Source organism: Vanellus vanellus (genome assembly GCF_965231255.1).
Source record: "Vanellus vanellus genome assembly, chromosome: 18".
In the NCBI taxonomy this organism is placed as follows: Eukaryota; Metazoa; Chordata; class Aves; order Charadriiformes; family Charadriidae; genus Vanellus; species Vanellus vanellus.
The window spans coordinates 12,095,767-12,121,973 of record NC_138923.1 but is presented as its reverse complement, the minus strand read 5'-3'; the positions used below and the strand labels follow the sequence as shown (position 1 = coordinate 12,121,973).

At 53.5% G+C, this 26,207-nt stretch overlaps 1 protein-coding gene across 1 annotated transcript; it reads right to left on the bottom strand.

Moving 5' to 3' along the window:
- Nucleotides 1-1,272: 1,272 nt before the first annotated feature.
- Nucleotides 1,273-26,130, bottom strand: ADGRD2 (adhesion G protein-coupled receptor D2; the record flags this gene model as incomplete). The annotated part of the gene is made up of 25 exons (XM_082492762.1): nucleotides 1,273-1,388; nucleotides 2,523-2,553; nucleotides 5,140-5,198; nucleotides 5,948-6,089; nucleotides 6,701-6,754; nucleotides 6,936-6,977; nucleotides 11,978-12,098; nucleotides 13,672-13,787; nucleotides 14,437-14,570; nucleotides 15,358-15,511; nucleotides 16,135-16,237; nucleotides 16,908-17,011; nucleotides 17,124-17,250; nucleotides 17,967-18,022; nucleotides 18,301-18,406; nucleotides 19,229-19,349; nucleotides 19,645-19,779; nucleotides 20,160-20,271; nucleotides 21,583-21,864; nucleotides 22,265-22,350; nucleotides 22,842-22,940; nucleotides 23,603-24,256; nucleotides 24,988-25,218; nucleotides 25,934-25,997; nucleotides 26,083-26,130. 25 exons carry the CDS (start codon nucleotides 26,128-26,130, stop codon nucleotides 1,273-1,275), a joined length of 3,297 nt encoding a protein of 1,098 aa, XP_082348888.1.
- Nucleotides 26,131-26,207: the final 77 nt, after the last annotated feature.

Sequence of the window (26,207 nt, the reverse complement as noted above, 5' to 3'; positions counted from 1 at the left end):
ACTCCTCATTTCTGTGGTTCTCAAACTGGCCTGGTATTTACCTGCGTTTTATCCACCCCCATCCTCACACGTGTGCACGCACTGCTGGGAGCCCGTCCCACCTCCTCCATGCACCCACCGGCTGCCTCTTGCGCTTGGAGCCAGCGCGATGCCCACAGCTCCCGCAGGAGCACGGCTGAGGCGCTGGCGCAGAGAAGAGTTGGATCCCACCCCAGATCCAGCACAGCTTTCCCGGGAGACTGCGAGAAAGTCAGTTAAGCCCCGAGGCTCCCACGGGGGCCCAGGGCCCAGCGCTGCTCCTGCCCACCAGCTCTCCCCGCGGGACTGCGGGGCAGGGGCGCTCCTCCCGGGTCTCTGCACCAGCTCCTGCAAGCCGGCGGCGGGCACCGCCGTAATTTTCATTACAGCTGGCTGGAAACTTTCAAATAAAGATACTTGGGGCAAAATATGTCTCTTCAATAAACTTCTTTGGGAGAAAACAAATAGAAGAAGGGAAGCAGCGTCTGTGGAAATGCTCTGTCCCTCGTTCATCCCCAAGCACACAGGTTTACGGTTTGCTTCCCCCGGCAGCTCTTATCCCCAAGAGCTACACAGCGTTTTGCTCCATTGAACAAGCTGTGGAGACAGGAGCCTGTGCAACGCTGAGCTGCCCCGGGGTCTCCCAGGCATTACTACAGCTGGGCACTACCGCCTCTTTTTTTAATGGCTGGAAGCACTTGTCTTTGAGCCCGGCACCTTGGAGCAGCGCAGTGTAGCCGGCACCAGTGCTGCGCCGCACGCCGACTTGCACGTACACAAGTGTGCAGAGGAGTGCTCTTCTGGTTCAAGGAGATCTTCTCGTTCACCCCCGGCTGAAGGACTGCCCAACCAAGGGCTCCCTCACCCCGGGGCGCGCGCGGAGCCGCTCTCGGTGCTAGCGGAGAGGGTGGCCGTGCACAGCGCTGCCCTGCACCCACCGCCTGCTTCCACGGCCATTGCGCGTCAGCCGGCACGTGAGCGCGCAGGGACCGAGCCCAGCCCGCCGTCCCCACCGTCCTCTGGGCAGACCCAGGCTTTTAAAAATATACTGAGGGCTTACCTGAGAAAACAAAAGCAAACTAAACAACCTGCCTCTTTGCACAGCTGGAGTTTAATTACACACGTGGGTAGATTAAAATATGCAGGAGCAAGTGAGGGTGAGAGTGTGCGGGGACTGAGCACAAACGCACGTGCTGGGTGTAGGTCTTGCTGTCTCTGAGACCCCGCTCCTACGCCTGAAATGCCGCAGCACATTTACTCCCGGATGCCACCGTTTCTGCCTTGCTCACGTATCCACTGTGGGGAGGAAAGCTGCAATGCTTCTGGGTGGCATCGTCTCGCAAATAGTCTAAGCACGCCCTGTTTAGACACTTAATGTGGAGCAAAATCAGAAACCTGCTAATGCGCTGCTTCCTTTGACAAAAGAAAACATAACAATGCGGAAAAAATAATATCAAGCCATCCCTGGTGCTTCTTCACTGCTCTGTCTGCTTGAGTGGCCCCATCCAGAGTCTGGACTGAGAGTGCTGGGAGCACTCAGCAGTGGTTGGTAAAAAAAATAAGGCTAAATACGCTACCCCTGTACCCGGCGGAGCTGGTGGCTTGCCCAAAGCCAGGCGGGGAAGCCGGGGCGGGAGCAGGGAGCTGCGGCCGGCCGGCCTCTCCCCAGCACTGCGGCTGAGCAGAGGTCTGGGGCTTAGGAGGGATTTCTGGTTTTAATTCTAGCCACCTCCATGGCAACATTGGCCTTTCTACAACCTGCAACAGAAGCAGTTAAATGGCTGCTTTTAAGCTCATAAATCCAGCCCTGTCGGAACACCCCACCTTCCCTGAGTGCCCTTCTTTGGGAGCAAGGCACGTCTAACACCTTTCTGCAGCAGCTGCTGGTTTAAAATACCCCACGGCAGCAAAGAGCTGTTGCCGCCCCTGAAAGCAGCCCGGGTCCTGCCAAGCAGCGAGGTGTGCCAGTCCCCACCTGTGGCATTAACCACAATATAAATGCCGTGCGGACTGGCCGCGCTGGGGCACACAGGCAGAGCGCTCAGCGTCAGGTACCCGCAGGTACCCACCGCCCCTCTGCTGCCTGCCGAGGACTGCGAGCTGCAGCTTCGCTGACACGGAGGGGCCCAGAGAGCTGGAGCGTAGCGAGCTACAGACACGGAGCGGCGATAAGAAAGGTGCAGAGACACGGGGAGAAACCAGGTGGGTGCTGCGAGATGGGCGCCCTCGGCTGAGGCACCAGCGCTGCCGGCGAGAGGCAGCGCAGGCAGCACCCACAGCGCTGGTGGGGCTTCATCCCCTCTCCTCTCCCTCATCTGTTCAAAAGGACACAGTCCTCCCAACAACCCGGCCAGCACTGCAGCCACCAGGGCAGTCTGGAAATAAAATGCTTCCTAAAGCCTGAGCAAATTCACCTGTCCTCTGGGCAGCGCTCCACCATGCAACCACAGAAACCAGAATAAACAGTAACAAAAATTAAAGAAAATGATGTAGGCAAACGTTACCTGAGGATTTGAACGCTGTCAGCTCTACAGCCTGAAAGAGGGAGAACATTTGTTAGCAGAAGGTACAGGTCTGATTGCTTCACTGCTGGCAACCCCCCGGCACGTCCCCGGGGCTCCCCCAGCACCCAGCGGCCGCACCGCGCTCTCCCTGCCACTGAGCCACCGCGCAGGCCGGGAACCGGAGCCTTCATCCCGCTCCCCGAGGGACCGCACCTCGCAGAGTGCCCCGGACACAGCTGCACCTGCCGGCAGTGCCCGGGCAGCGAGCTGCGCCCCGCTCCACGCACCCCCTCCGGGGACCCCTCCGGCCCCGGGGTGACCCAGCGGGCTGGACGCTGTGCTGGACACCCCGGGAAAATCCAGGAGAAGAGGAGAGAGAACTTTCCCCCCCCCCCCAGCTGTGGTGGAAAGAGCACGCAGAAGCCTGCACCCTGTGCTTAAGTGATGGTTAGCGCTCTGTGAGGTGTGAGATTCCTGCTCCCAGCCCAACAGCAATAAATATCACCAAACAACCTTTAAAAAAGCTGAAATACAAAGAACATCTTGTCTGTGTTTGTATCTTCACTCACTCAGTGTTTTGTCATTTTAAGTGTTTTCAAACGTTTTTAAGTAGCATCTTCTCTTCATCCAAACTATTGTGCAGCTGCCAGTGACATTCTTAATTCGCCGCTCCTCCAGCGAGTGCCATGACTCATTTGGGCAGGGAGCAGGAAAAGCAGCACTGACTCGGAGAAGTCAGGAGCACGAAAGCAGCACCTCTCCGGCGCAGGGTAGCACCACCCGGGGCACAGCTGCGCCGACCACCTCTGCGGGAAGATGGGGCTGGGATGGAACCCCCCGCAGCCCCGGCCGGCTCGGCACCGCGGCGCTCACACCGACGCCGAGGGAGCACCCCGCTGCCGCAGCACAGATCTGCCCGGGCAGCGGGGCCGAGCCCCTCTCCCCCGGCAGGCACCGGCAGCAGCATCGCCTTTTGCTGCGTACACGTTAGAAAGGAAACGAGTACATTAAAAATGCAATGTTTAAGCAGTAAAGATACAGCAAAGGCCTCGGTGACCCTCCCACGGAGGAAAGCGCTTTCCATCTTTGCCTGCTAGGAAATGCCACGGCCTTGGCATTTAGGAGATCTGCTGCCTCCTAATGCTCCCTGCCTTAGGAAACCCGGCCCCGGGTAATCCCCTTGGCCCACGTCTCGCATCTGGTGCCGGGAGCTTAGCCCTGGTCCCGGTTCACGCAGCCAGCAGCTGGCTGGATGAGAAAAGCATCACCTGCGAACGAATCCCAGTCAGCGTTCGGCACGAGGGGAGGAACGGCATTAACCACAATATAAATCATGAGAGATGAAAATATGGATTTTATTGAGTGGCTTCAAAACGATATGCCAGCTATAGAAGTATTATCTATTGGATAAATAAGAGCTGTCTATGTGACACAGGTTTTCAAAGGATAAATATTAGAGAGGGAGAAAGAGATCCTTCAGTGAGAGACTCATATGAAAGTAGTGTTGGATTTTATTCTGAGGAAATTACAGCACTTGTATGTCAAGTGCACAAGGACTGATGATCATTTCAATAGTGGGAGATGGAAGTTGTATCAGAGTAGTCAAATTTAAATTGTTCCCTGCTTTAGGCCATACCTCGCTGAGCTCTACATCACACTCCTGCAGGCAGCACAACCCCGCCTGCCCTCCCCGGACGGACGCGGCTTGCCCACCGCAGGGACAGCAAGCCCCTGCTGCCCGATTCTAATTTGCTGTCCCTGAGGGAAGTCTCCTGCCTTGATCCATATGAACCTCCGCTCGGTGCTTTACTGGCCCAAATTCACTGGCTCCTCCTGTTCCCGTATGCCCCTGCTACAGTCACCCTCCCGGCGCGGCAGCCTGGCTGGTTCCCCATTGGCTCAGGGGTGAGCTCTCGCCTTGGAAATCGGCCGTTCTGGGGTCTCCTCCTCTCCTGCCCCCAGAACACGCGCTCTCCCCTGTTCTCCTCTGCTGCCTGCCGCTGCCCAGGCCAGCCCCAGCTCCGGCAATCGCCTCCTGCGCCTGCACAGCCAGGGCAGGTCACTGGCCAGGACCTCCTGCCCACAAGCCCACCTCGCTCTCCATCGTACTATGCTCCTACAGAAGACAGCAAACACTCGGCTGCATCTGGCTTGACTACCGGGGTGGCCACTATGGGCCTGAAAACATACATCTCAAATAATTTAAATGACTTAAACCGATACGCTGCTAATAACGGGTACGTATTTTAATAAACCAGGGTCTTCAGGATGTGTATCAAAACCTCCTGGGTTTTGAAGGCAGGCGTGTGTCTGGACTGGCCCTCAGGAGAGCACGGATGCTGTGCTAGCACGCTGCTTGGCCCCTCACCAGCACTCAGCACCTTCTCTAGTGCCCTGGACAGAGGGGATCAGCGCTGCCCTCGGTCTGCGCACAGCGCGGATGAGTCGGGCAGCTTCTGGGACTTGCTCAAGACAAAAGACCGAACGTGTGCCAGAGCTGGTAACTACCAGGTGTCCTCAGTCCCAGCCATTCGGTGGAACCATCAAGCACCATTCCTGTGTAACCACTACGCTCTGTGTATGGATGCAGGTGGAAGAATAACAAGACATTACGTACCGGTCTCTCAGGTGACATAATTGATGAAATCCCCATGGGAATTTTGGCTCCAAAATTTCCTAGGGGGTGAAGTAGCACAATGAGTTTGGAGACTAGAGAGTAGAAATATTCATGCTTTACCAAGAATCACAGAATCATAGAAACATAGAAGGGTTTAGCTGGGAAGAGACCTTGAAGATCACCTAGTTCCAAACCCCCTGCCACAGGCAGGGACGCCTCCCACCAGACCAGGCTGATCAAAGCCCCGACCGGCCTGACCTTAAACACCTCCAGGGATGGAGCTTCCACAACTTCTCCTTCCACAAGAACTCGGTGCTTTGTGCCCCTTAAGTATCTCCCACTGGGGATGGGGGGACCAAACAGGTTACCTGCATAATGGCACCCACAAACTGGTTGGAGCATGCAACACCTTTTTTCCTAGAAGGTAAAACCCCTATTTCCTACTGCCACCTTTGCCTCCCCTTTTCCAGAAAGTTAATTTTAAGACACAAACATGGATTCTTGCCTCAAGAGAATGCAATGCTGCATAACACGGTGATGAGACCTGCCGTGCCCTCACCCAGCCCGCCTGCAGGCACAAACCTGGTCCCTCTGAGATCCACATGTGCATGGTCTCTGCCTTCCCTGGGAATCCTTCATCCCGTGCTGCATTTGCAGCACCGGGCTCCAAGTGCTCACAGAGGCACAGCGTGCAAATGAGTTAACGCAGTGCCAAGCGAATGTGCACTAAAATTCAGGCCTTGGGAATAGCATTGTACTGTGGTCTCATCACACAGCCTGGGCCAACAGCAATGACAACCCTCTTTACCTTTGTTGGTGATGTTCTTCAGTGGAGGGTCTTTCTGCACAGGGCTCGACAAGGCACTCTCAGCTGCAGGACTCTGTTTCCCTGTCTCCCAGGAGGTTGTGTTTCTTGGACTTGATAAGTAGTTGATGGGATGAGAGCAGTTCTGTAATGACAGGGAAGAGATACAGGACAATGAAAATTGCAACATGAGTCTTTCCAGGTCCAACCTGAAATATCGATTTCATCTGCACTGGGGCCCCTGGGACTTTGACTCCCATCCCACCCTGCTACAGCAGGCTGCTGCCTAATCAGGGTAGATCATGGAACTGGAAGAGGGCAGGTTCAGATTAAACATGAGGAAGAAGTTTTTCACTTTGAGGGTAGTGCGGCACTGGAACAGGTTGCCCAGAGAGGTTGTTGAGGCCCCATCCCTGGAGGTGTTCAAGGCAAGGGTGGACGTGGCCTTGGGCAACCTGGGCTGGTGGGAGGTGTCCCTGCCCATGGCAGGGGGTTTGGAAGGTTGGAACTCGATGATCTTCAAGGTCCTTTCTAACCTAAACCATTCTATGATTCTATGATCATCTTGGGGTCTGCACTGTCCAACAGGACTGCAAAGAAGGGAGACAGAATCTGCCATGGTCCCTATATAAGACAAGAAAAATAAGACTTCTTTCCAACATCACCTCCTCAAAGGAGTCCAAACATACATTTAGGGCCCTCCTCTAGTGGGGGCATGATGAATGAAGCGGGCAGCAGGGCTTCCTTGCAACTTACTGTGAACGAGAGTGCTTTCTTCTTGTCCTTCATCCTCTGGATGGCATTCCTCACCTGGAGCAGAGCAAGGACATTAGAGGAGGCCACAGCAGCTCCAGCAGAGCAAGAGATCCTCCAGCAAGTCATGGAGAAAAAGCAACTGCTGTCCCACCTACTACAACCCCAGGTACCCCCTGACTGCTAATAAGCGGTTGCTGTGACGAGTGACTGAGCCCCAGCTGGGGGCATCTCTTACCTCGCTGTTGTAGATTGCATAGACCAGGAATATGTACAGGCCCTGAAAAGGAGAGAGCACAGGAAGGGTTAGAGAGGTACGGGGGGGTTGTGGTACTTTGCATGGGAGGAAATGAGTTTGATGAGCACCAGAATGGGTGAGGACGCAGGCTAAGGGGGAGAGGCACAGGCGGTGGGCACGGCACAGCCAGGGAGGGCTGGGCAGGAATGACCTTCCTTAACATGCCACCTGAGACCAGGCTCTTCACAGAGAGTCCAAAGGAGAGACAGTCCCTGCCTCAGTCCCTCTTCCTTCTCCTCTTCCGCTGTTTCATTTGGGGGGAGTGGGCCTCTCTCACTGGGCACTTGGCTTCCCGAGCCGGAAGCTCTCCCGCACTCCTATTCACTCGTGCATGCCAAATCCCCCAGGAAACACCTCCTTCAGATCTCAGAAGCAGAAACCACCAGGGATTAATTTCCAGGGGACCTGAAATCTGGGAAGCAGACCTCCCTTCCCACCAAACACTGACCCCGGGGGGTTTCGCCAGCCTCCCGCAGACCAAGTGCAGCATGATGCCAGGGACAGTTCCTCTGTCCCAGGCAGTGACAGACCACAGCGTTAACAATAGGACCCTCTGACCCAAATTCAGTGGGGTACAGACCCAGAAGCTTTGCTCAGCCCCAATCTGGACAATCCTTCCCGTCGGCACGTCGGGGGTCTGGCAGCACAGTCTCGGCCACCCTCTCCCTACTTGCCAAACCGGTGCTGCTGCGTTCACAGACCAAGGACCAGCGAATAACAACATGCTCTGCCATGACCAAACACTCGGCCACAGCTACGTGCCCGGGGACGGTGCGGGGCACGCTCAGGGAAAGTGCCCGGGGCACGGCCAGAGCGAACATTGCCTGGAGGCCACAGCCTGGGGCTAATTACAGCTCCAGACCAACGATTTTGGCCTTAAGGCAGCCCTATCTGGTCCACCAGATTTATGTTATATCTGTGGGGTGTTTGTTATCGCAGCTAGATAAATCAGCCGCAGCAAGAAAGGTAATCCATCTTGTCTTCAATGAGCCTTGCTCTTCATCTGCGAGCTCTTGGCAGGCGTAATGGTAGCAGTACCCTGGCGCCGTGCCATGACCTGTCCTTCAGCCAGCAATGCCGGTCACTCCCCCAGACCAGATTTCTGGTCAGGCTGCCAAGGCAGGTCTTCCTTGAAACAATCACTCTGGATGAGCGCGGGGAGGGGGGGAGCGGCGGGGAGGAGAGCAAGGGAGGAGAGGAGGCCCAGCTGTGGCGGCGGGGAGAAGCAGAGCTGCTGCTCTGGAGGAGCCCACTCCTGCCCGCGCTCCCGCCTGCATGCCACCTTCTCCCAGCAGGGCCCACAGTGCCCCCGCGGCTGGTCACCCATGCAGGGCAGGCGCTGGGTGGCCACGGGCAAGAGCACAGCACGTGCCGGGGCCCGCAGAGCAGGACGGATGCTCCTGCCTGGCGTCCATCTGTCCAACAACCACGTCCTGCTGTGCTCTGCACCCCCCAGCTGGGAGCGATGCCCTCTCCTGCTCCCCTCTCACCGCAGACGGGTGAGGGGCTCTGTAAGCCCCTGCCCTCAGCCAGCCTCAGGACCATCCTTCCAGCTCTACAAGCTCAAACGAAGCCAGCAGGTTTTACCTACGCTGTTTCTCAGCAGCAGGCACCTCCACCCAGCGTTTGGTGCTCGGCAGGGTGCTGGTGCTGCTCCCTCCAAAGTCCTGGGCTGGAGGGACGGCGCTGCCACCCGCCCGCCATCCCGCGGAGCAGCCACCGCAGCCACCCCCGGCACAGCACCACTCCCTGTTGCTGTTCAGTCGCTCGGCTGGATTCCCCGCTGCCTGGCTGGAGAAGGAGCTGACATGTTTGGTGTCGACGCACAGAGTAACCTTGAAGACAGGCTTTGGTTTCCACAGATAAACAGAGAGCAGTCAAACAAACAAACAACCACAGCAGCAAAACTTTCCTGCACAAGACTCGCGCATGGAGAAGCGCGCTGGCCCTAAAGGAAATTCCAAGGCGATCCATAAGACAGTCGGCAAAGGGGCTGAAATGGGACAGCTTTGTCTCTGCTTTCTCTCAACTCCACAGCTTCCCACCAGCATTTCTCCTCTGGGGTAATCTGCAAATTGACCTGAACTGGGTAATGAAGGGACAGAGGCAAACAAGCGCAGCATGGCCGTGGGCAAACCCTTGGCTGTCTGTCCACACAGCAGCCACGGCTCCTACTGAGCTTCAGGAGAAAGAAGAAAAACAAAAGCAGCAATAACTTAGAAAGCAAGGGAAGAAAACAAATCCTAATCCAACAAACTCCTCAGCTCCTCTCTCACCCAAAGTGGACATTGTCATGGTTTGTGAGGGGGAGTCTCAGTAGATGTATCATCCAGAGGACACATTTATTCATTGCAGGAGTTATTCCTTGTCTCTCAAAAAACCCCATTTGCCCAGCATCCGTGTTACCGCAGCCAGCATCCCGCAGCCAGCATCCCACAGCCCCTCTGCCGGCATCCGCGATGAATCACAGGCTGAGTGAGCCCTGGAGGATGTAGGTCGGGCACTGACATTGTCGGGCCACAGTCCAGGGGTATTAGCAGCCACCGAACCAGGGAACTTGTCGTGGGATTTCCTTTGCCAGTGCCGGTTGCAGAGGGAAGAGCAGCGCTAAGTGCTACTGGAAATCAGCTCTCCTGAAGGCTATCCCAGCCCCCTGGTGTGATATATATGCTCGTGTTTTTACAGCACGAGCGCTGAAGCAAGGCAGAGGAAGGCTGCCAGGATGGTGCTGGGACGCTGTGCCTCTGCTGACGTTGGTGGAGTTCACCCAAGCTGAGAAATGTTTTTTTTTCTGTGAATGAAAAGATGCTGGTGCTGTTCTCAGCTCTGTTCAACTCATCACAGCAGCGAGCCTGGAGTTCTCCCCTGCGCAATAACTTAAGCATGGCACAAGGAGGCAAGGAGAACCGATGCTATATTTAATTACAGTTAGGACAGGCCTCCTGCCACCCTTCTGATATCCTTAATAGCGGAGATGTGGAGAGGCGGCCTTTGTCTGGCCTTGGAACATCCCCATCTGAGAGCCGACGGACGTGCGTGAGCAGCACCCGGCTGCTGGACCGGCGCCAGCCACAGGCAGAACATCCCTGGAGCAACCACCCATCTTGTGCACGTGGTGATAACGCCTGCATCTCACCCTTGGAGGGCCGGGCCAATGCTACACTGAAACCGGCCAAGTGTGCCAGAGGGAAGCACTGCGAACTCTGCTGCTCCGTAAGCGAAAGCTGCGGCAGGAGCCAATTTCTGCTGAATCCAAAGACAAAAGGGAGATGGGGGTGGCGCGCTCTTCGGATCCCGGTGGTTTGTACCCAGCTGCTCTCTTGACTTGGATCCCCCGGAGTAGGATTTGTCCTCAAGCACTGGGCAAGGGACCCTGAAAAATATACCTGTGACCAGCCAGTGGGCAGGGACAGGAGTGAGTGCGTGGGTACCTGCAGGCACTACCCTGGCCTAGTCCTACCCCAGGGGCTGGAGCGACCCGCTGGGTCCCTGCGGCCAGGAGCTGCTGCAGAGAGCTCCACCGCCCGCCTGGGGCCATCCTCTCCTGCCACGCCAGGAGCAGCGGCGTCCGGCGCTCCTCTAGCTCCATCTACAGCTGCTTGCTCTCGAGGTTTGGAAAGCTTCTGCCAAACAAGGGGGCTGATGCTTTGAACCGCAGGTGGCAAGCACATGTTCTGGGACTTTTTGTCACCATGTGTCCCTGAGTTTCAGATAACCTGAGGTCCTGGGAACAGCCCTGCCTCCGTGCAGAACTGAGTGCTCCTGGCTGCCGTGACGAATACAATTTGCTTTGCTCTCTTAACCACGTACAGGCTGGTTAAAGATTTAAACTCTTGATTAAATCAATAAACTTGGAAGCAAATATTAAGTATTGCCTTACACACCAGGGTTACTTTCTGCCCTCAGAGATCCCTATTAATACTGACATATTAACAACATGACTCTGAAGTACAGTAGTCACAGCCATGGCCCTGGAAGACACCAAGACAAGCAAATAGCCTTAAAAATGCAGCCAGATGATGCTACTTAAAGAGGCACGAAGAGGCTGAAGGAGATGACATGACCCACCCAAGGTCCTGCAAGTCAGAGCTGGCGAGCTAGCACACACACTCCCAGCCTCCCCGTGTGAGGCTCTGATCACCAGCCCACATTGCAGCCTGTTCCAGCTAACACTCCTGCATCCCATCAGATTCCAGTGCAGCTCTCTCCGGGCACTGGGAGCATCCCTGGGGAGCGGCTGCATGGCTGCAGACAATACGGATTTCAGGGGTAAAGATTTTCAGTCCTTGATTCTTAATTCTCTCGTCTCCCTGCAATAAAGCTGTCTTCCAGGCAAAGGGATGGCGGTTCCGCCTGTACAGTTCCTGGGCCACAACCTCTAAGTGTGTCCGAACATGAAAAGCGCTCCTCCTAGAACACACACCATCTAAGCAGCAATCGAGCACACTATGGCTGGACGTGACCTTTGAGAGGCTCTCCTTGAACAGCCCTATTCTGACAGTGATGCTGGCACACGTGTCCCACCCCGACCCCGTAGGAATGGGGCTCAAGTAGCAGCTGGGATGTCTGCCCCATTAAACCGGACATTTTAATTATCCATTAAATGACCAAATCAAAACTCTAATGAAGTTCCCTACAAGCATGTCAGTTTGGAAGTGTCAACCTGAAACCATGCTGATGTCAGAAAATCTAACATGAGAAACCAGATTTGAACTGGAAAGCTGTGGTACCAGTAAGATGCTCCAGAGACTGGTGCTGAAGGGCCATTAGATGAACAAGGTCTCCAGGGCTGTATTTTGTGTCTCGGGAGCATGGACTTGGTTTCCTCGGACAAAACAGCACAGCGGCTTGGGAAAGCTGGGCTGGGCTTCAGAGCTGACACATGGCCCTGACTATTAGGACAGGCGGAGTACGCTGAAGCACAGGAAACCGCAGATACCTGCTTGGCTGTGAGGTGAGGGTCCACCTGGTACAGGGCTCACCTGGAGGGAGTTCAGCACGATGAAGACATAGGCCCAAATGATGCTGAGGTGGACAAGGATCCCACACACCCAGGTCAGCCCCAGCACGGGCAGCAGCACCAGGACGGGTTTGGCTGTGGCCCTGCCAGGAAGAAGAGCTCAGAGTTACCTGGGTGCATTTCAAAGCCACAACACTGCACTGGCACCCGCCTCCCAGCCACCAGCTCTCCACGGGGGTCCCTGTCGTGCCCCACGTCCCTGAGCCCAGGGCGCCCTGGCAAAGTGCCCCAGCCTGCCAGACACCCTTCCTGGCTCTGCAAACCCTGCCCAGGCTCTCGCCAAGATGCGCCTGGGGCATCTGCACCAGGTTACAGAGCACCGAGTGGATCTGCCCTGGAAAGAGCTCCATGGGTTTAGGAGCACCCTGGCCTGTATCTTGCAGACGAAACTTTCCTTGCCTCCGTGCTGGAGACGGCTCTCCTCCCCCAGCAAGTGCCTTTCAGACAATGTGTCCACCAAGAGGCACCCAAGATGGTCGCTATGGAACAAATTCCTTTGCAAACAAAATTAGTTAAGAGGGGAAAAAGCAAACATTTCAGCCCCCAGTGTGCCGGCCCTGCGCTTTATCTGTCACTGAGAGTTAGCAAGACAGGAGCTCTTTGACGTCATCAGCCATGAGAAAACAGCTATTTTCCCCCCAGTTGCTGCTACAAGGAGGGCTTCTGTATTTGTTTCATTAGCATATAGATGTCACCCTGCCCTCCAGCAATGCCCTATCTTCGTGCTTCTGTAAATTTGGGAAAATTTATTTATGATACAGGGGAACAATGCGTGTCTACCAGGGGTATCCGGCGCCAGCTAACAACAATAAAGATTCACAGAGGATGATAAAGTAATGACTCAAGCAGCAGTTTTTTAGAGGTCTCTATATTGACTGATTACAGAAGTCCACACCGCCTCTCCTTCCCCATGTATGAAATCCCCATCAGCGTTACTTTCAGTCCACCAAGTCCCAAACTCGTAGAGAAAATGCTTTTTATAACGGCAAACAGCCAAAACCCCAGCACTCCCCGCAGCTGGCATCCCGCTGAGGGGCGCACACAAGTGCTAAGGACGGGATGGGTGTGGGACAAACTCAGTTACGATCCCTTCAACCTGTGAAGCAGAGAGAAGCCGCTTCTGTGGCTCAGAGCTCTATAAAATTTCCTGGAAAGCGGGCACCCAGTTGTGTCCCTGGGCTCCTTGAAACACCCCAAGCTGTTACCTCACTTCCCTACGGTGATGGGTCGGCAGCGTGACCCACACTCCCACGCACGCTGTCACCACCGCTGATGATGGGGATGCGCTCACACCGGTCATTCCCAGACCCAAACTGCTCCTCCTGGTGATGCCAAAGGGCCCAGCATAGCTTTGATTTCAGCAGGTGCTGCCAAGGGTCTCCAGCCCCAAAGTGGTGAGAATTAGGAGTGAGAGTGCAGCTGTGGGAGTCCAGCACCGCGTTCCCTGGGCTGAAAGTGCCAGCTGGGCTTCTCCGGGGTATAGGCATTAGGGCAGACAGACTACCCGCGGGTGATGCACAGTTACCCTGGAGGTTGCCCCGACTCCCCCAGCTCATGGTCTTTCAACTTTGCCAACATGAAGACTCTCAGCTTAACAGTAATTCCACCATTTCACACCCAGAGCGGCCACAGCTGGGAAAACCCTTCCCTGCTCACCATATCTGAATGCCAATCTGTTTCTCCAGGCTGCTGTTGGGCGTCAGCATCTTTGATCTCCTGCGAGCACTGGACACAGTCACCATCACCACCCGGAACAGCACAAAGGTGTTCACCTGTCAGAGCAGAGCCATTGGACCCAGTCACCTTCTGTAATCTCAGCTCCACTGGGGTGAGACTTTTCTGCTGGGAACTCATTAATTAAGTGTCAGAACTTGGGGAGAAACGTATCACTCCTGAGAAAACAGTGAGTAAAATACTCCATAGAGCTATCCACACAAGTATGAAATCTATAAAACTTATCTCAAAACTTCTCCTACAGAATGTATTCCCTGTGAAGTGTCTACTCCAGACCCCTTAAACATTGCACCTTTTTCTGCTACTATGTTGTCTAATGACAGTGATACCATGTCAGGGACGTAGATGTTCCCATATTAAAATCAGACCTTTAGCAAAGGCAATGTCACAGTCAACCTACACATTTATCTACATTCCTAATTTAACAGCCAATACAAGAACTGGTCAGCAAAATTTTCTAAAAGCACTTTTTCTTCTCTAAAAAAGCTGCTTTGGTTAAAGAGATTTATTTGTGTTGTGAAAGTATATATAAAGCATAACAAAAATTCTCCTATAAAAGCAGCGGGCACAATGAGCCCTGCGAGCAAGCGCCTTAGCGAGAGAAGTGCTGACGCCCCTGACTCTGCAACACTTTCCCAAAACCTGACACGAAGGAATCACGCCTTCCCGGCCGGTTCTGGCACTTACTGCCAGGATGAAGAGAACAGGCCCAACAAAGGCCCAGATGACGTTGGTCTGAACGTTCAGCCAGCAATGGTTGTCTGCCACATACTTGTTAAAGGAAGTTGCAAGGGTCACGCCCACGATAATGACTGGAAGGCCTGCAGAAAAAAAAGCACAAATTAAACCCCGGGAAAAGCAGAGATGGCCCATGCAGGTCAGCTGGGCTGTAGACAATTGCTTCAAAACCCCGGTGAGCAGGCGCGCTCCAGCGCGAGCCAGCTCAGCCCCTGAAACCCCACGAGCGACATCAATTTACTGCAGCTGAATCTGCCCCGCTCTACAAGACCAGATTTATACGCTATCAGCATCACTCTCCTATGTATAAGGCATTCCAAGTCCCGAGTCCTGATCAAAGCAATTTACTCCTCAGATTGCTTTTTTAACAAAATGGACAATCAAAGACATAAACCAATCCAAAATATTTGAATCAGTTGTCCAATGTCCAACTAGGTGTGTGGTCTGCAAGGGGCACTGACCCGAACAGGCTCCTCTTTGATATGAAATTCAGCTTCTTCAAATGAATCCTATGTCCCTAAAGGGTTCACCCAGAATAAAGGGTGCTTAGTCTGGGCCACGTTTCTATTTTGATTGCTATCAGACAGTAGTAATGCTCTCCAAGAAAAAGAATTTACCATAAACTTTCTTCTCCGTTTTTTTTTGGTATTGAACTCTCGGTTTTAGAAAAAGAACAGAAATGCTCTTTAACTTATATTCTAAGACTGGCAATTTGACACATAAAGGTAAGAAAGCCTCTGCAGAGCAGTGGTACCCGACTCGCATACTGAATCAAACCAAACATTCTGGGATCTCTCCTGTTGAAACTTTTGCTAAAGAAAAAATTGACACATTTTTCTGAGTGCCCAACGCAGAGGAGTCTGCACATACCCCAGCCTGTCACGTAGTAGAACTTCATTCTCCTGTCTTCACTCATGTTGACCGCTACCACTTTGCTCCACAGGAGAAGCCCCTCTACCAGCATCCATGAAAAGGCCGCCATGAAGAAGAGATGAAGGAAAGCAGTGATGGTGAAACACACCACCTGGAGAGAAGAGAAATCACACGCCTCTTCAGGAAGAGGAGTCCTCTGGGAGCTCCTGAGCGCGTGTGGTCAGGAGGAAGACAGCAACCTGCAGGTTATGCTGCGGAATGTGCAGAAATGTATATAAACATCCACAAGCACCAGGAAGAGTTCTTAAAGTTGCAACCCACGACTAGCCCAACTGCTGCGGCTCACACTCATTTTATCTGTGTGACCATCTCAAACCACAGACAGTACCACCACTGATTGCAACTTTCCTGCTGTTCTTGGGCTTTCCTTGCAGTTCTCTCATCTCAGAGCTGCTTGATCCAGCCCCAGGATGTGGAAGAGGACACAGAAGGGGACAGAACTGTATGTTACTGTTTTATAACAACTTATATTTCCTGAAGGATTATTTTGTCAGAAACAAACTGTCAGAAAAAAGAGGCGAGTTTTCCTGACAGATCGCACAATGCATATATGTATATCTCCAAAGACAGAGACACAGTCTTCCCTAGATGCAAGTTACAGGGAATTAATGAAACATTAATAAAAGGGATTACACTTCTGTTCTGTTTGCTCTGAAAATAACGCTTGAGCAGGCCCGGTCCTGCTGGCCAAAGAGGACCCTGTGGTGAGCTTACCTGGTTGGTCTTGGCCAATTCACTGAACATGAGCAGAGCTTCTGCTGCAGCTAACGCAAAGATCAGGTTCTTGTGCACGGTTGTTCGTTCACTCTTGGGGACACTGAGGATGGAGAGAGGAAGCCCTCAGCTGCCGTCAAATGAAAAGGCACACGTGTTCTTGCTAGTCCTTGCTGGGCTGTGCAGACCTGCCTGGGTGACCTGCCATCGCTCCGCTACTCCCTGCAGAGACGACAGTCCGAAGAGGCGAGGGGCTGCCCTGCTGTGCACGCACTTGGTGCTGGGGACGCGCTTGGGTACGGCTGCTGAGAGCTTGGCCAGTGCTCCAAGGAGCAGGCAGTGAGGAGGAGGTGGAGGGAGCCACTGCTGCACTCCCGAGGCGGATCTCTGCGCTCCCCAAGTGACACAGAAGGGTTGGCAATTGAAGAAACAGTCTTTGCTCCATTTATTTTATAAAAATGAAATGTAGCAGAGCAGCTTTTATGGTAAACGTTATTAGTCATTGATAAAAATCTTCCCAGGGACACTCAGGCGTGTGCACAGCTCATACAGGCACCCCCACAGAAACAACCGGCACGGGACCCCCTCCCCAGCCAGCAGCGACCGCTCCCCTCCCTCCCTCTGCTGCCGACCCCCAGTGCAGCTCCCCAGCACCTCCCATGCACCTGCATCACCCCACTCCAACACGGCATACCTTGTTTGTGTACTTGTTCTTAAGCAAAATATCAAACAAAAAACACAGAGAAGGCTACAAGTGTCTGGACTTTTCTTACCCAACTGCCAAGAACAAAATGAAGGTAACTATCAAGGCACAGAAGGACACTCCACATCCAATAAAAGTCAAGGTCTGCAGTGTGAGCTCCTCCTTGATGGTCCTCTGCTCCAATCATGAAACAACAGAAGACACAAACCCCCCACAAATTAACCCCAGACTGCTCGCAGGGCTGGCATCCGTCCCACAGAGCGGCAGAGAAAGGCTCCTCACTTACCTGCATCTCATACACCTGCAGCAGGACAGCAAAATTCGTGGTGTGGTTGCAAAAACAGGCAGTGGAGTCCAGGAGAGATGTCACCACAGAACAGCCAGCTGTGGACCACATCCCACCAGCATCTGGGCTAACATGCGGCAAAAAAACAGAGATAACACACGAAATTACCATCCACTTCAACAGAAACCCAAGGAGCTAAGGGAATTCCATCCTCCCAGAAGAAGCAAAGTTGAAAGGAGGTAGAAGAGGATATCAGAGACAGGTCTTCACATGGACTGTGGCTCATCCTGCATCTCAGATTCAGAGCAGGGCTAGTGGAACCGTTTGTGCAGTAACCAGCTGCTTCGCCAAACACCCTCTTCCCCCTTCCCCAAACCGATCCATGTCTGTTACAAGACTGGGACTCTAAGGAGTTTTTTTGCACTCGAATGACTTAATTACCAATCCATAATATATCACAGCCTCAGTGCTCTCACTCCAGTGACATTCAGCAAAAACGCACCTCAATGCCAAGCAGTATTTATGAGGCTGGGAGTCCTGCACCTCTGTTGGGCTATATATCTTGGACCGGCCCTTCTCTGTTGCAGGCAACAATCATAATTAACTAGGGCTTTCCATTTTACTTGTACGTACCGCATTAAAGGTCACTCGCTTGTGAGTGACTTTTCCAAAGGAAATCTCCCCAGGAGAGCACTCGCTCCAGCAGATAGAGGATGCCAAGCATGCAAAGCAGGCAAAGAATTACAGACCCCTACCCTTCCTATTACATTTATATTGTTATGTTTGGTTTTCCAGTGGAAATAAAAGCTCATAAATCTGGGGACCCAAACTGAAGCAAGGCACCTGAGGCTGAAGTTCCAGAAGGTACAGATGGGCCCCACCATCTTATTGGCCAGGTCCTGCAGGCAGAGAGGGAGAGGAAGAGATTACACAGCCGTGCATGCACTGTACGCAGACTGCTGCAGTCCACTCACTCGGCTGCGACAAGGTCTGTCAGCACAGGACAAACACCCCCCAGGGAAAAAGGAGTGAAGGTGAGAGACCTGAGCACGGGACACCCCTAAGTCCACAAGCTCTGGGGGCCGTGAGCCACGGCTGGGCACAGCCTGCGGGGTTGGGCTCCGCGGTGCTGCCGGCGGAGCAGGCGGCTGTCAAGCCCAGCCCCGTCGCAGGGTACCTGGACACGGTGCTGCAGGCGGTAGCGCACAGACGTGCTGATCTCCTGGTAGTCGCTGAGCAGAGCGGATGAGATGACAGCAGTGCCCACCGTGGTGCTCAGGTACCTGTTGGGGAAAGCATGCTGCTCACAGGCACAGGAACCGCAACAGGGTCTCGTGTTGTACGGGACAGCTGGGGAGATCCGGAGCCACTTCTGGAGTGTTTCAGTGCCACCAGCAAAGGCACAGGGCAGAAAATACCTCAGACCACCTGGCAAAGAGAAAACACCACCACTCCCCCCGTGACCGCAGGAGGTGACCGTACAGACGAGGTACTGCAGCATCCCAAGGGGTTGGCAGCCGAGCAGCGCAATGGCCGAGCCAAAGGCCCAGGGAAGGAGCGGTGTGCGCTGGATGTGCGGGCTGCCATCCCCACCTAGCGTTCAGAGAGCCGCCGGGAGCAGCGGGGCTCTGCCACCCGCCATCTGCAGAGGCACCCCGGCGCCGGAGGGGACCCTGCAGCAGCCCTGAGGGCTCTGTCCCCAGCCCACCCCAGCAGAGCACATCACCTCAGGGAAAGCAGAGGCACATCGAAGAGACACCGCGGTGCAGCACGGCACACAGGCAGCCCCAGCACACAGCTCGGGCCGAGGTGTGCCACCGGCCTCTGCCTACACAGAGCACTGACTCAGGAGCCCCTTTCCATTGTCCGGTCTTCACGTGCACATTGGAAAAAGCAGGGACAAGGACAAATGGGATGGGATGGGATGGGATGGGATGGGATGGGATGGGATGGGATGGGATGGGATGGGATGGGATGGGATGGAGCAGGGTGGAGGTGACCCCCAAACACAGGCACTGAGAGACTCAAAGCAGACTTGGAAATGAATTCTCCTGTGGTGCTAAGAGGGCAGCCCTGGGGTGCAGGGGGGGTTCTGTTTCACTCACTTCTGTCCTCCGTCAGAGGCAGCCACGTCCTGGAAGACAGCACTGCTGCCAGTGCCGGACAGGCAGCGCTGCAGGGAGCCGTAGCCGAACCACATGTTTTTCACCATGACTCTGCGCAGACCTGGGCAGAGAGAGCATTGCGGGATGGGTGCAAGCACAGCCGGCGGCTCTGAGCAGCCCTTGCTTCAGCACCACTGCCCTAATCGGGGAGTGTGACACCGGGGGAGCAGGGCACCCGCAGCTCCAAGCTGTGACTGTAGAGAGCTGTAGACAATCTCTCCCCCACAACCCATCTCCTTTTCACCACGGGCATCTCCTCCCCACACTTCTCCAGGCTGCATGTGCGCAGGGTAAAGAGCTCCTGCTGCATGAAGTGCCATGGGGAGACCCAGAGAAGTACAGGCGTCATAACCTACCTCTGGCTTTCAGTCTTTGCACTTCTTCTGCGGGAATTTCAATGAGGTCATGGGTGCCTTTCTCAGGGCTCTGGACCAGGTACACCTCACTGCTCAGCTCCTGCCCGCTCAGCTCCAGCTTCCTGACCTCCATCCCTGTGGAAGGGGCAAAATCAAGTACTGAACCAGGGTTCAGCCTTCCTCCAGAGCTACCACTACAGCAAGGTACCACAAGGACATTAGAACCCTAGCCAAGACCCACAGCAGCAGCAGACAGATCCCTTTCAGTGCAAACCATGTGCATCTGGGCTCAGTCTGTCTCCTGCACCCAAAGGTTTCTTACAATCCTCTTACAATCCACAGTGTGAGAGATGTCTCCCACGCTGTGGCACTTCTGCACGAAGGAAATGGGGAGAAGGCTGTAGGGTTAGGAAGGGACAAGCCAGAGGAGAAGTGCCAGGAGTGGACTTGGACTTGGGATGAGTAAGCTGGGTCCCAGTAAGATGCTCTCCCCGAGCTCTGCCAGTGCCACTCACCGACATTCTCACGCTGGATCGTAATCTTTGTCCTGTCTGCAGTCAGCAGTGGGGCTAAGTGTGACACCATTCTGTCACAGAGCTCAACAACAGCCATGGGCCCGTTGACAACCTGCAAACACGGAGAAAGCAAAGGAAATGAGCACCTGCACCACCAGCTCACACTTCCCACAGCTCACAAAGGCTTTCTTAAACACTTGGTCCTTGGCAGAAAAAGAGAAGTTGGGACTTAAGCTTTTGCTTCACTTTTCTTTGATTTCTTCAATAAAGGATGTTCCCAGTTCCTTCAGCAATGGAGACAAGACTGGCAATGAGGGAAACTTGCTGGTCTTTATAAAAATCCATTAAAACAGCACAGAAATATATAATTAAATAAGCTTCTGGAAAGAGAGCAGATTTTTAGACCTGACTCCTGATTTTTGCAAAGCTGTAGAACCACCAACTACTCTTCCTGGAAAAGGTTTCACCCAGAAATAGACTCCGCTGCTGGAAGGGTAGCAGGTGACCGGGCCTGTGACTCAAGGTCCTGTGTGTGTTGGGCAGCACAAGTGCCACCCCTGTAGTACACAAACTCAACCCCTTTCTCCTTGAGCAGACACATCTGCTGCACCAGCTACACCGGGCCAGAGCGGGTTTTATGCCACTACCGAGAAGCTGTGAGTAATTGTGGCCATGGAGACCCAAGCAACACTAAGTGATGAGGTAAACTGAACTATTCAGCATCCTTTCGTCTCTGGAGGTCCCTGGCTTGGTTCCTGGAGTGCTGGCCAGGCCAGATGCTGCCACACATTTCCCAGAGACAGGTGGAGAGTGCGGACAATATAACAGACACAAAAGACCCATGTGAGAAGGGAAGAAGCTAATGGAGAAAATCCTAACGGGGGTGGGGTGATGGAAATCCCTCACACAAAGTCTGGTGGTGTTCTGAACAGTGTGGGGGCTGATGACAGATAGCTCCTTGGCAGCCCACCCACGGAAAATACAACAAACTATAAAGTGAAGGGCACTGCCCCGCCAGAGACAGCAGGGTGTGGGAGCAAAGAATCTACAAAGCACCAGGAATCTGCAAACTGTGTGTAGTCCTGTAAATCCAGGCTGACAAAGTGGAGAAGCTTGAAGAGAGCTGAGACAACCACTGGAGGGGTTTGCAAGAAAGGCACCATTTGGCTGCACTTGTTTGCAGAAGAACTTGTTTGCGCCTCCAACAAATGAGGCAGCAGTAAGGTAGCTGGCCCTTATCAAAGAGGTTCCATGCCCACGCTTGCAGCATGTTCACAAGCTCCAGAATACGGCCAGAAAGGCTGGATGTGACCATGTGAGGACAGGTCCTCAGCCTGTGGTCATACAGCAGGCCAAGGAGCCACACGCACAACAGATGAACAGATGTGGCACACAGCAGCCAGACTGCTGGTGATACTGTTACCTGGCTGACTGATGACCACGTTTCAATATTCTGCTCTTCCAAGATTAATTCAGTCACTTCCACGTAATACTGGCCCAACTGCTCCAACATCTCCAGCTCCTCTCCCTCCTGGGCTTCCACATCAGAAACTTGCTTTAGTAATTGAAGCACTGCAAGGAGGTCAGACGACTCCAGCACGGGTCTCTCTGCTGCCCTCAGAACAGTTGCCAAGACATCGAGAGTACCAAGGGCAACAGAGAGGTTCATGTCTTGGACATCACTTGTGAAGACGTTCTCAGGAATCTGCCATGGAAAAGATGTTTTAGTTCAGCGCAGAGCCCTGATTCTGCCTGATCATCAGTTATACCTTGGCAATGCCCTGCATGTCCTCACTGGTGTGAGGACAACTGCCTGGCCAACCAGGCATATCTTAGGGCAATGAGATCTGCCATGACATTTTGAACTCTCTTGTCCAACCTCTCACCCTCAGTGAGACGAGTCAACCTGAAGCAACACTTTGTGTATTTGATCACAGCACAAGTTACAGCTGTGTTGGTCCACTCTCCGACAGCAGCTCAGAAAAGGCCATAGGCATAACTGCTGGCAAAGTGGCCTCAAACACCAGTAGGTGCAAGCAAGTCCACCCCAACAGCTCCTGCCTGCTCCCGGTGTCGGCTGCCTCTGCTGGGGCTGCGGGACTCACCACAGTCCTCTCTGCAAGCGCGTTCACATGGCTGACAAGCGAGTGGCTGGATTCCAGCTGAGCTTTTTTCAGTTGCCAGTATGCATCTGAGAATAAAACAAAAGCATAACCATTGCTGTGGCGTCTAGCAGTGCGGTTAACACATGCCATGTTCAAAGCCTGGGGAACGGTCCTCAGATGGTGGGTAAGTTTGTAGGACAGTCAGGACAAGGAGACTTCACAGCTGTATTTTATTTCTAGTACAAGATCCCATCTGGAGAGACAGTCTAACACTTCTTTTCTGCCTCCTCCCCCTGTGCCCCAGGCCAACAAGTCTGCAGACGCCTGGGTTGGGAGGCACTCTACAGCATCGCATCCAGAAGCCACGTAATGTGTACAACCACCGCTTAACTAGAGCATAGCAAAATAACCTGTCAGAGTGCATGCAACTGAAGCAAAGTCACAGCTACCGCAGGTTTTGCATGCGATCTCTTCAGAGCAGACACAGGGCCTCCCCAACACCGGCCATCATCCTAGCTAGGACCTCCAGGGGTGAATACCGTGGAAGTAATGAATAAATAAGTAACAGATGCTGTACCCTTTCTGTAGCGACAGATAAAAGGCAAAGACTGCAAACAAGATGCGTAGCTGAATCCACTGCTGCTGACTTCAAAAACTCGGCATTCCTCAACAGGCCCTGTGGAAACACACACAAACAGAAGGCCCAGGTGCCCCAGAGACACACCATCCCCGCAGGCATCACGTGTCCTGCAAGCAATGCACAGACCCCGACAAGGACAAAAGCTGTGGACTGCTCCTCCAGCAGCCCCAGAGCCGGAGCAGAGCAGGGACGGGGCTCAGAAACTGCTCCCAACCCGCCTGGGAAACCCTCTCCAGAAGGAACTCAAGAGGAGGCGGCAGCGCCAGGTCCCGAGTTGGTGATTTATCAGTAATGTCACACCAGTCTGGCCCAGAGACTGAATCCCTGAATCCCAGCAGAGCGTCGAAGCACCGGGTGTGCAAACCCCAGGGAGCAGCATCACTGACAGGTAACCCATTTCTCTCTGTAGAAGAGAGTGCCTGTAATCAGCCCAGGACATCTGACGGCTGTCTTTGCCAGCGTCATCACAGGGGTCTTCAATAACCGAGGGTTTAGGACGACTGTGCCCTTAAGTACAACTTGTAAACTGCCCAGCCCAGCTCTGAACGTGCTTCTGCTTTCCTTCCCGAAGGAGAAGCATCATTCCACAAACGGCACCAGATTCCCTCTCTACGGACAGTACTGTCTTCTTGGACCGTCCCTACGTTCCGACCCGCACTGCAGGAGGGAGCTGAAGCAGTGAGGGGCATGAGACTTACCTGGGCAAAGAAACTGTGCGGTCACCTCCTGAACGGTGCTTTCAACCTCCAGGGCGTTTGAGCTCCACCCAAACACAAGGTCTTGCTCTACCACCCAGCACGACCGAACCTTCTCGATCTGCTCTCCGCTGAGGACTTTCTGCCAGACGTGCAAGTCGGTGATGTTCCCACTGAAGGACTCTTTCGCCCTGAAGGTGCCCCCCAGGGAATCTTGATCCTGCCCAATTATGAAAGTCCCCTGGCCGTAGATGGCCTGGGGGGCGGACGGCCCCACAGCACACAAACCGCTGGCAGACGCCCTCCTTTTACCATCGGCATAGATGGCCCAGGTCCCATTTTCCTGCTGCCACGTCACACAGAAGTGATGCCACTGTCCATCAGCACGGAACACAGGCAGGTATGGGGAATGGTGCCCGTGGACTATGAGAGCAAATCGGACAAAGCCTTCCTCGTCAACAAAGCCACGGAGCTGGAACTCGTTAATAAAAGCTGGCACAGCATAGGAGAAGATGGTAGCAATCTCCTGGGTCCTGGTGTCCCACTGGAGGTGGGCACAGGCTGTGACAGAAGGCAGTGCTGGGAAGTCAGAGAGTACCTTCACGTATTTTGTGTCTGTTTTGTCTCTGAACACCAGGACCGGTACAATGTGGTACCCTAGAAGGAGAAATTTCAGCCAGAATAAAGAAGCCAAAGCCTGCTCATCTTCCACTGGGATGAAACCATCATTTTCATTTGCCTCCTACTCAAGCTAAGAACTCATGGACCCTGCAGGCAAGGACATCCCGTCAGCACGCAGCAAGGCTTCTGCTTCCCCCATCCCTGGCGGGGATCAGGACGGCAGGCAAGCTGAGACTGCGTCATTTCAGCAAGTGTAATTTCCAGAAACTTAGTTTTCTAGCAAATAGGATTGCAAGCAATGAATATGGAAGGAACAGCATGTTCCTGAGCATCCCATGCTATAGCAACCAAGAACATAGTCAAATAAGACCTTTGAGGCATCTGCCATGTGGTGCCTTGCTGCTGGGGAACAGCCATTCTCCTGGTCCTGTCTCTAACGCCATTGCTCTGCAGGACCCACAGGTCACAAACGGTGAGGCTGAGCAAAGGCAGAGCTGCTTTACAGGGAGGTGGTGCAGGAGGACAGAGCAGAGGAGCCCCTTTGCAACTCCCTTCTGTCGCAATGCTTTAAAAACCCTTGACAGTGCCCAGCTGATGTGCTGGGATCACGGTTGTTCCTGCTGCCAGTCCCAGCTTGTGATTAGAGGTCCTGGGTGTTACCACAGTGACAATAAAAAACGACTGGCAACTTTTCCCATCGGATTAAATTTTCAGGATGAAAAAGATCCAGCAGTGAACTTGTCTCCAACTAGTCCACTTATACTCACGTCTCCACTTTGGTTTGTGCAGGACACCGTCCCTTTCATTTAGCCAGACAGAACCTCTGACGTGGTGGGACTGCAGCAGTTTGCTAAAGGACGCTCGCTCACCGTCTTGGGGTTCAAAAAGCAACTGAGCAAAGCGTTGTTCACAGTATCTGTCTGCGTGCCACCAGTCCGAAGCAGTGGCCACATATTCGTACGTGTGCCTTGAGGTCTCAATCGTGACAGGAGCAAAACCTGGAGAAAGACACACACCATGTGGGGAAACAGAAAGCCCCTCCAACCCACTTTCACGCCACGTACGCTACAGGACCAGTCTCCTGCAGCACCCCCACGCATTCACAAGTACTGCCTGCTGCACCCCCGGAGGAGCTGACGGCAGGAGCTCATTCCCGTATCCAGCCCTCGGGATGTCCAATGGGCACAGTGTGACAGAAAAGTCCAGACTATATTGGACCTAAAATGCGGGACCACTGCGAGTCTGCTCACAAACTGAACCGCTGGGCTCGGGCTGGAGCTGGGCACCTCCTGTGGGACGTGCAAAACCGAGCTCAGTCCAAAGAAAAAGCTCACTGTGGTATGCCCAGGGATTGCCCTCAGGGTACCTTGTCCAAAGCAGTCAGGTACAAGCAAATGTTCTTATTTTATCCCCACTACCCAGCTCCTACCAGCTTCTGCATTTGCAGATGCAATTTGCAAGCACAAAATAATCTGTTTTGTCCGCAGTTACAGCGGCACAAAGACTAGCAGCTGGTTTTGGACAGAGATTTCAGTTAGCCGAGCAAATAGCTTGCAATTGCCAGCTATGCAAATACAGTTTCAAGCACAAAACAGGGTATCAAAAAAAGTTTCTTTACCTTTGTTTCTGCCACTGGACACCATTTTATGCATCGTTTCTCTGTGCTGAATATTGCTTGTAAAAACATACAGAAGTACTGATAAAAATACTAACCTTTAGAAGTCTGATTCTTGGCGAGGGCTGCAAAGGCAAAGAGACTCCTAGACAGGCTACCGACCTGTTGGAGAGAATGTTTTGTCATTCTTATAAAGCATTAATATTATCTCAAATACTCAAATCATAGAAATTACTGTAAAACTCACCAGAAAGCTGAAGAACCAAGAATCAGGTCTCAAGTCTCTCCTAAACATGCTGACCAGCTGGAAAGCTTTCACCCTTTGCTAGAATAAAGAAAATATTACTGGAGATGCACTGCAGAGACAGAAGC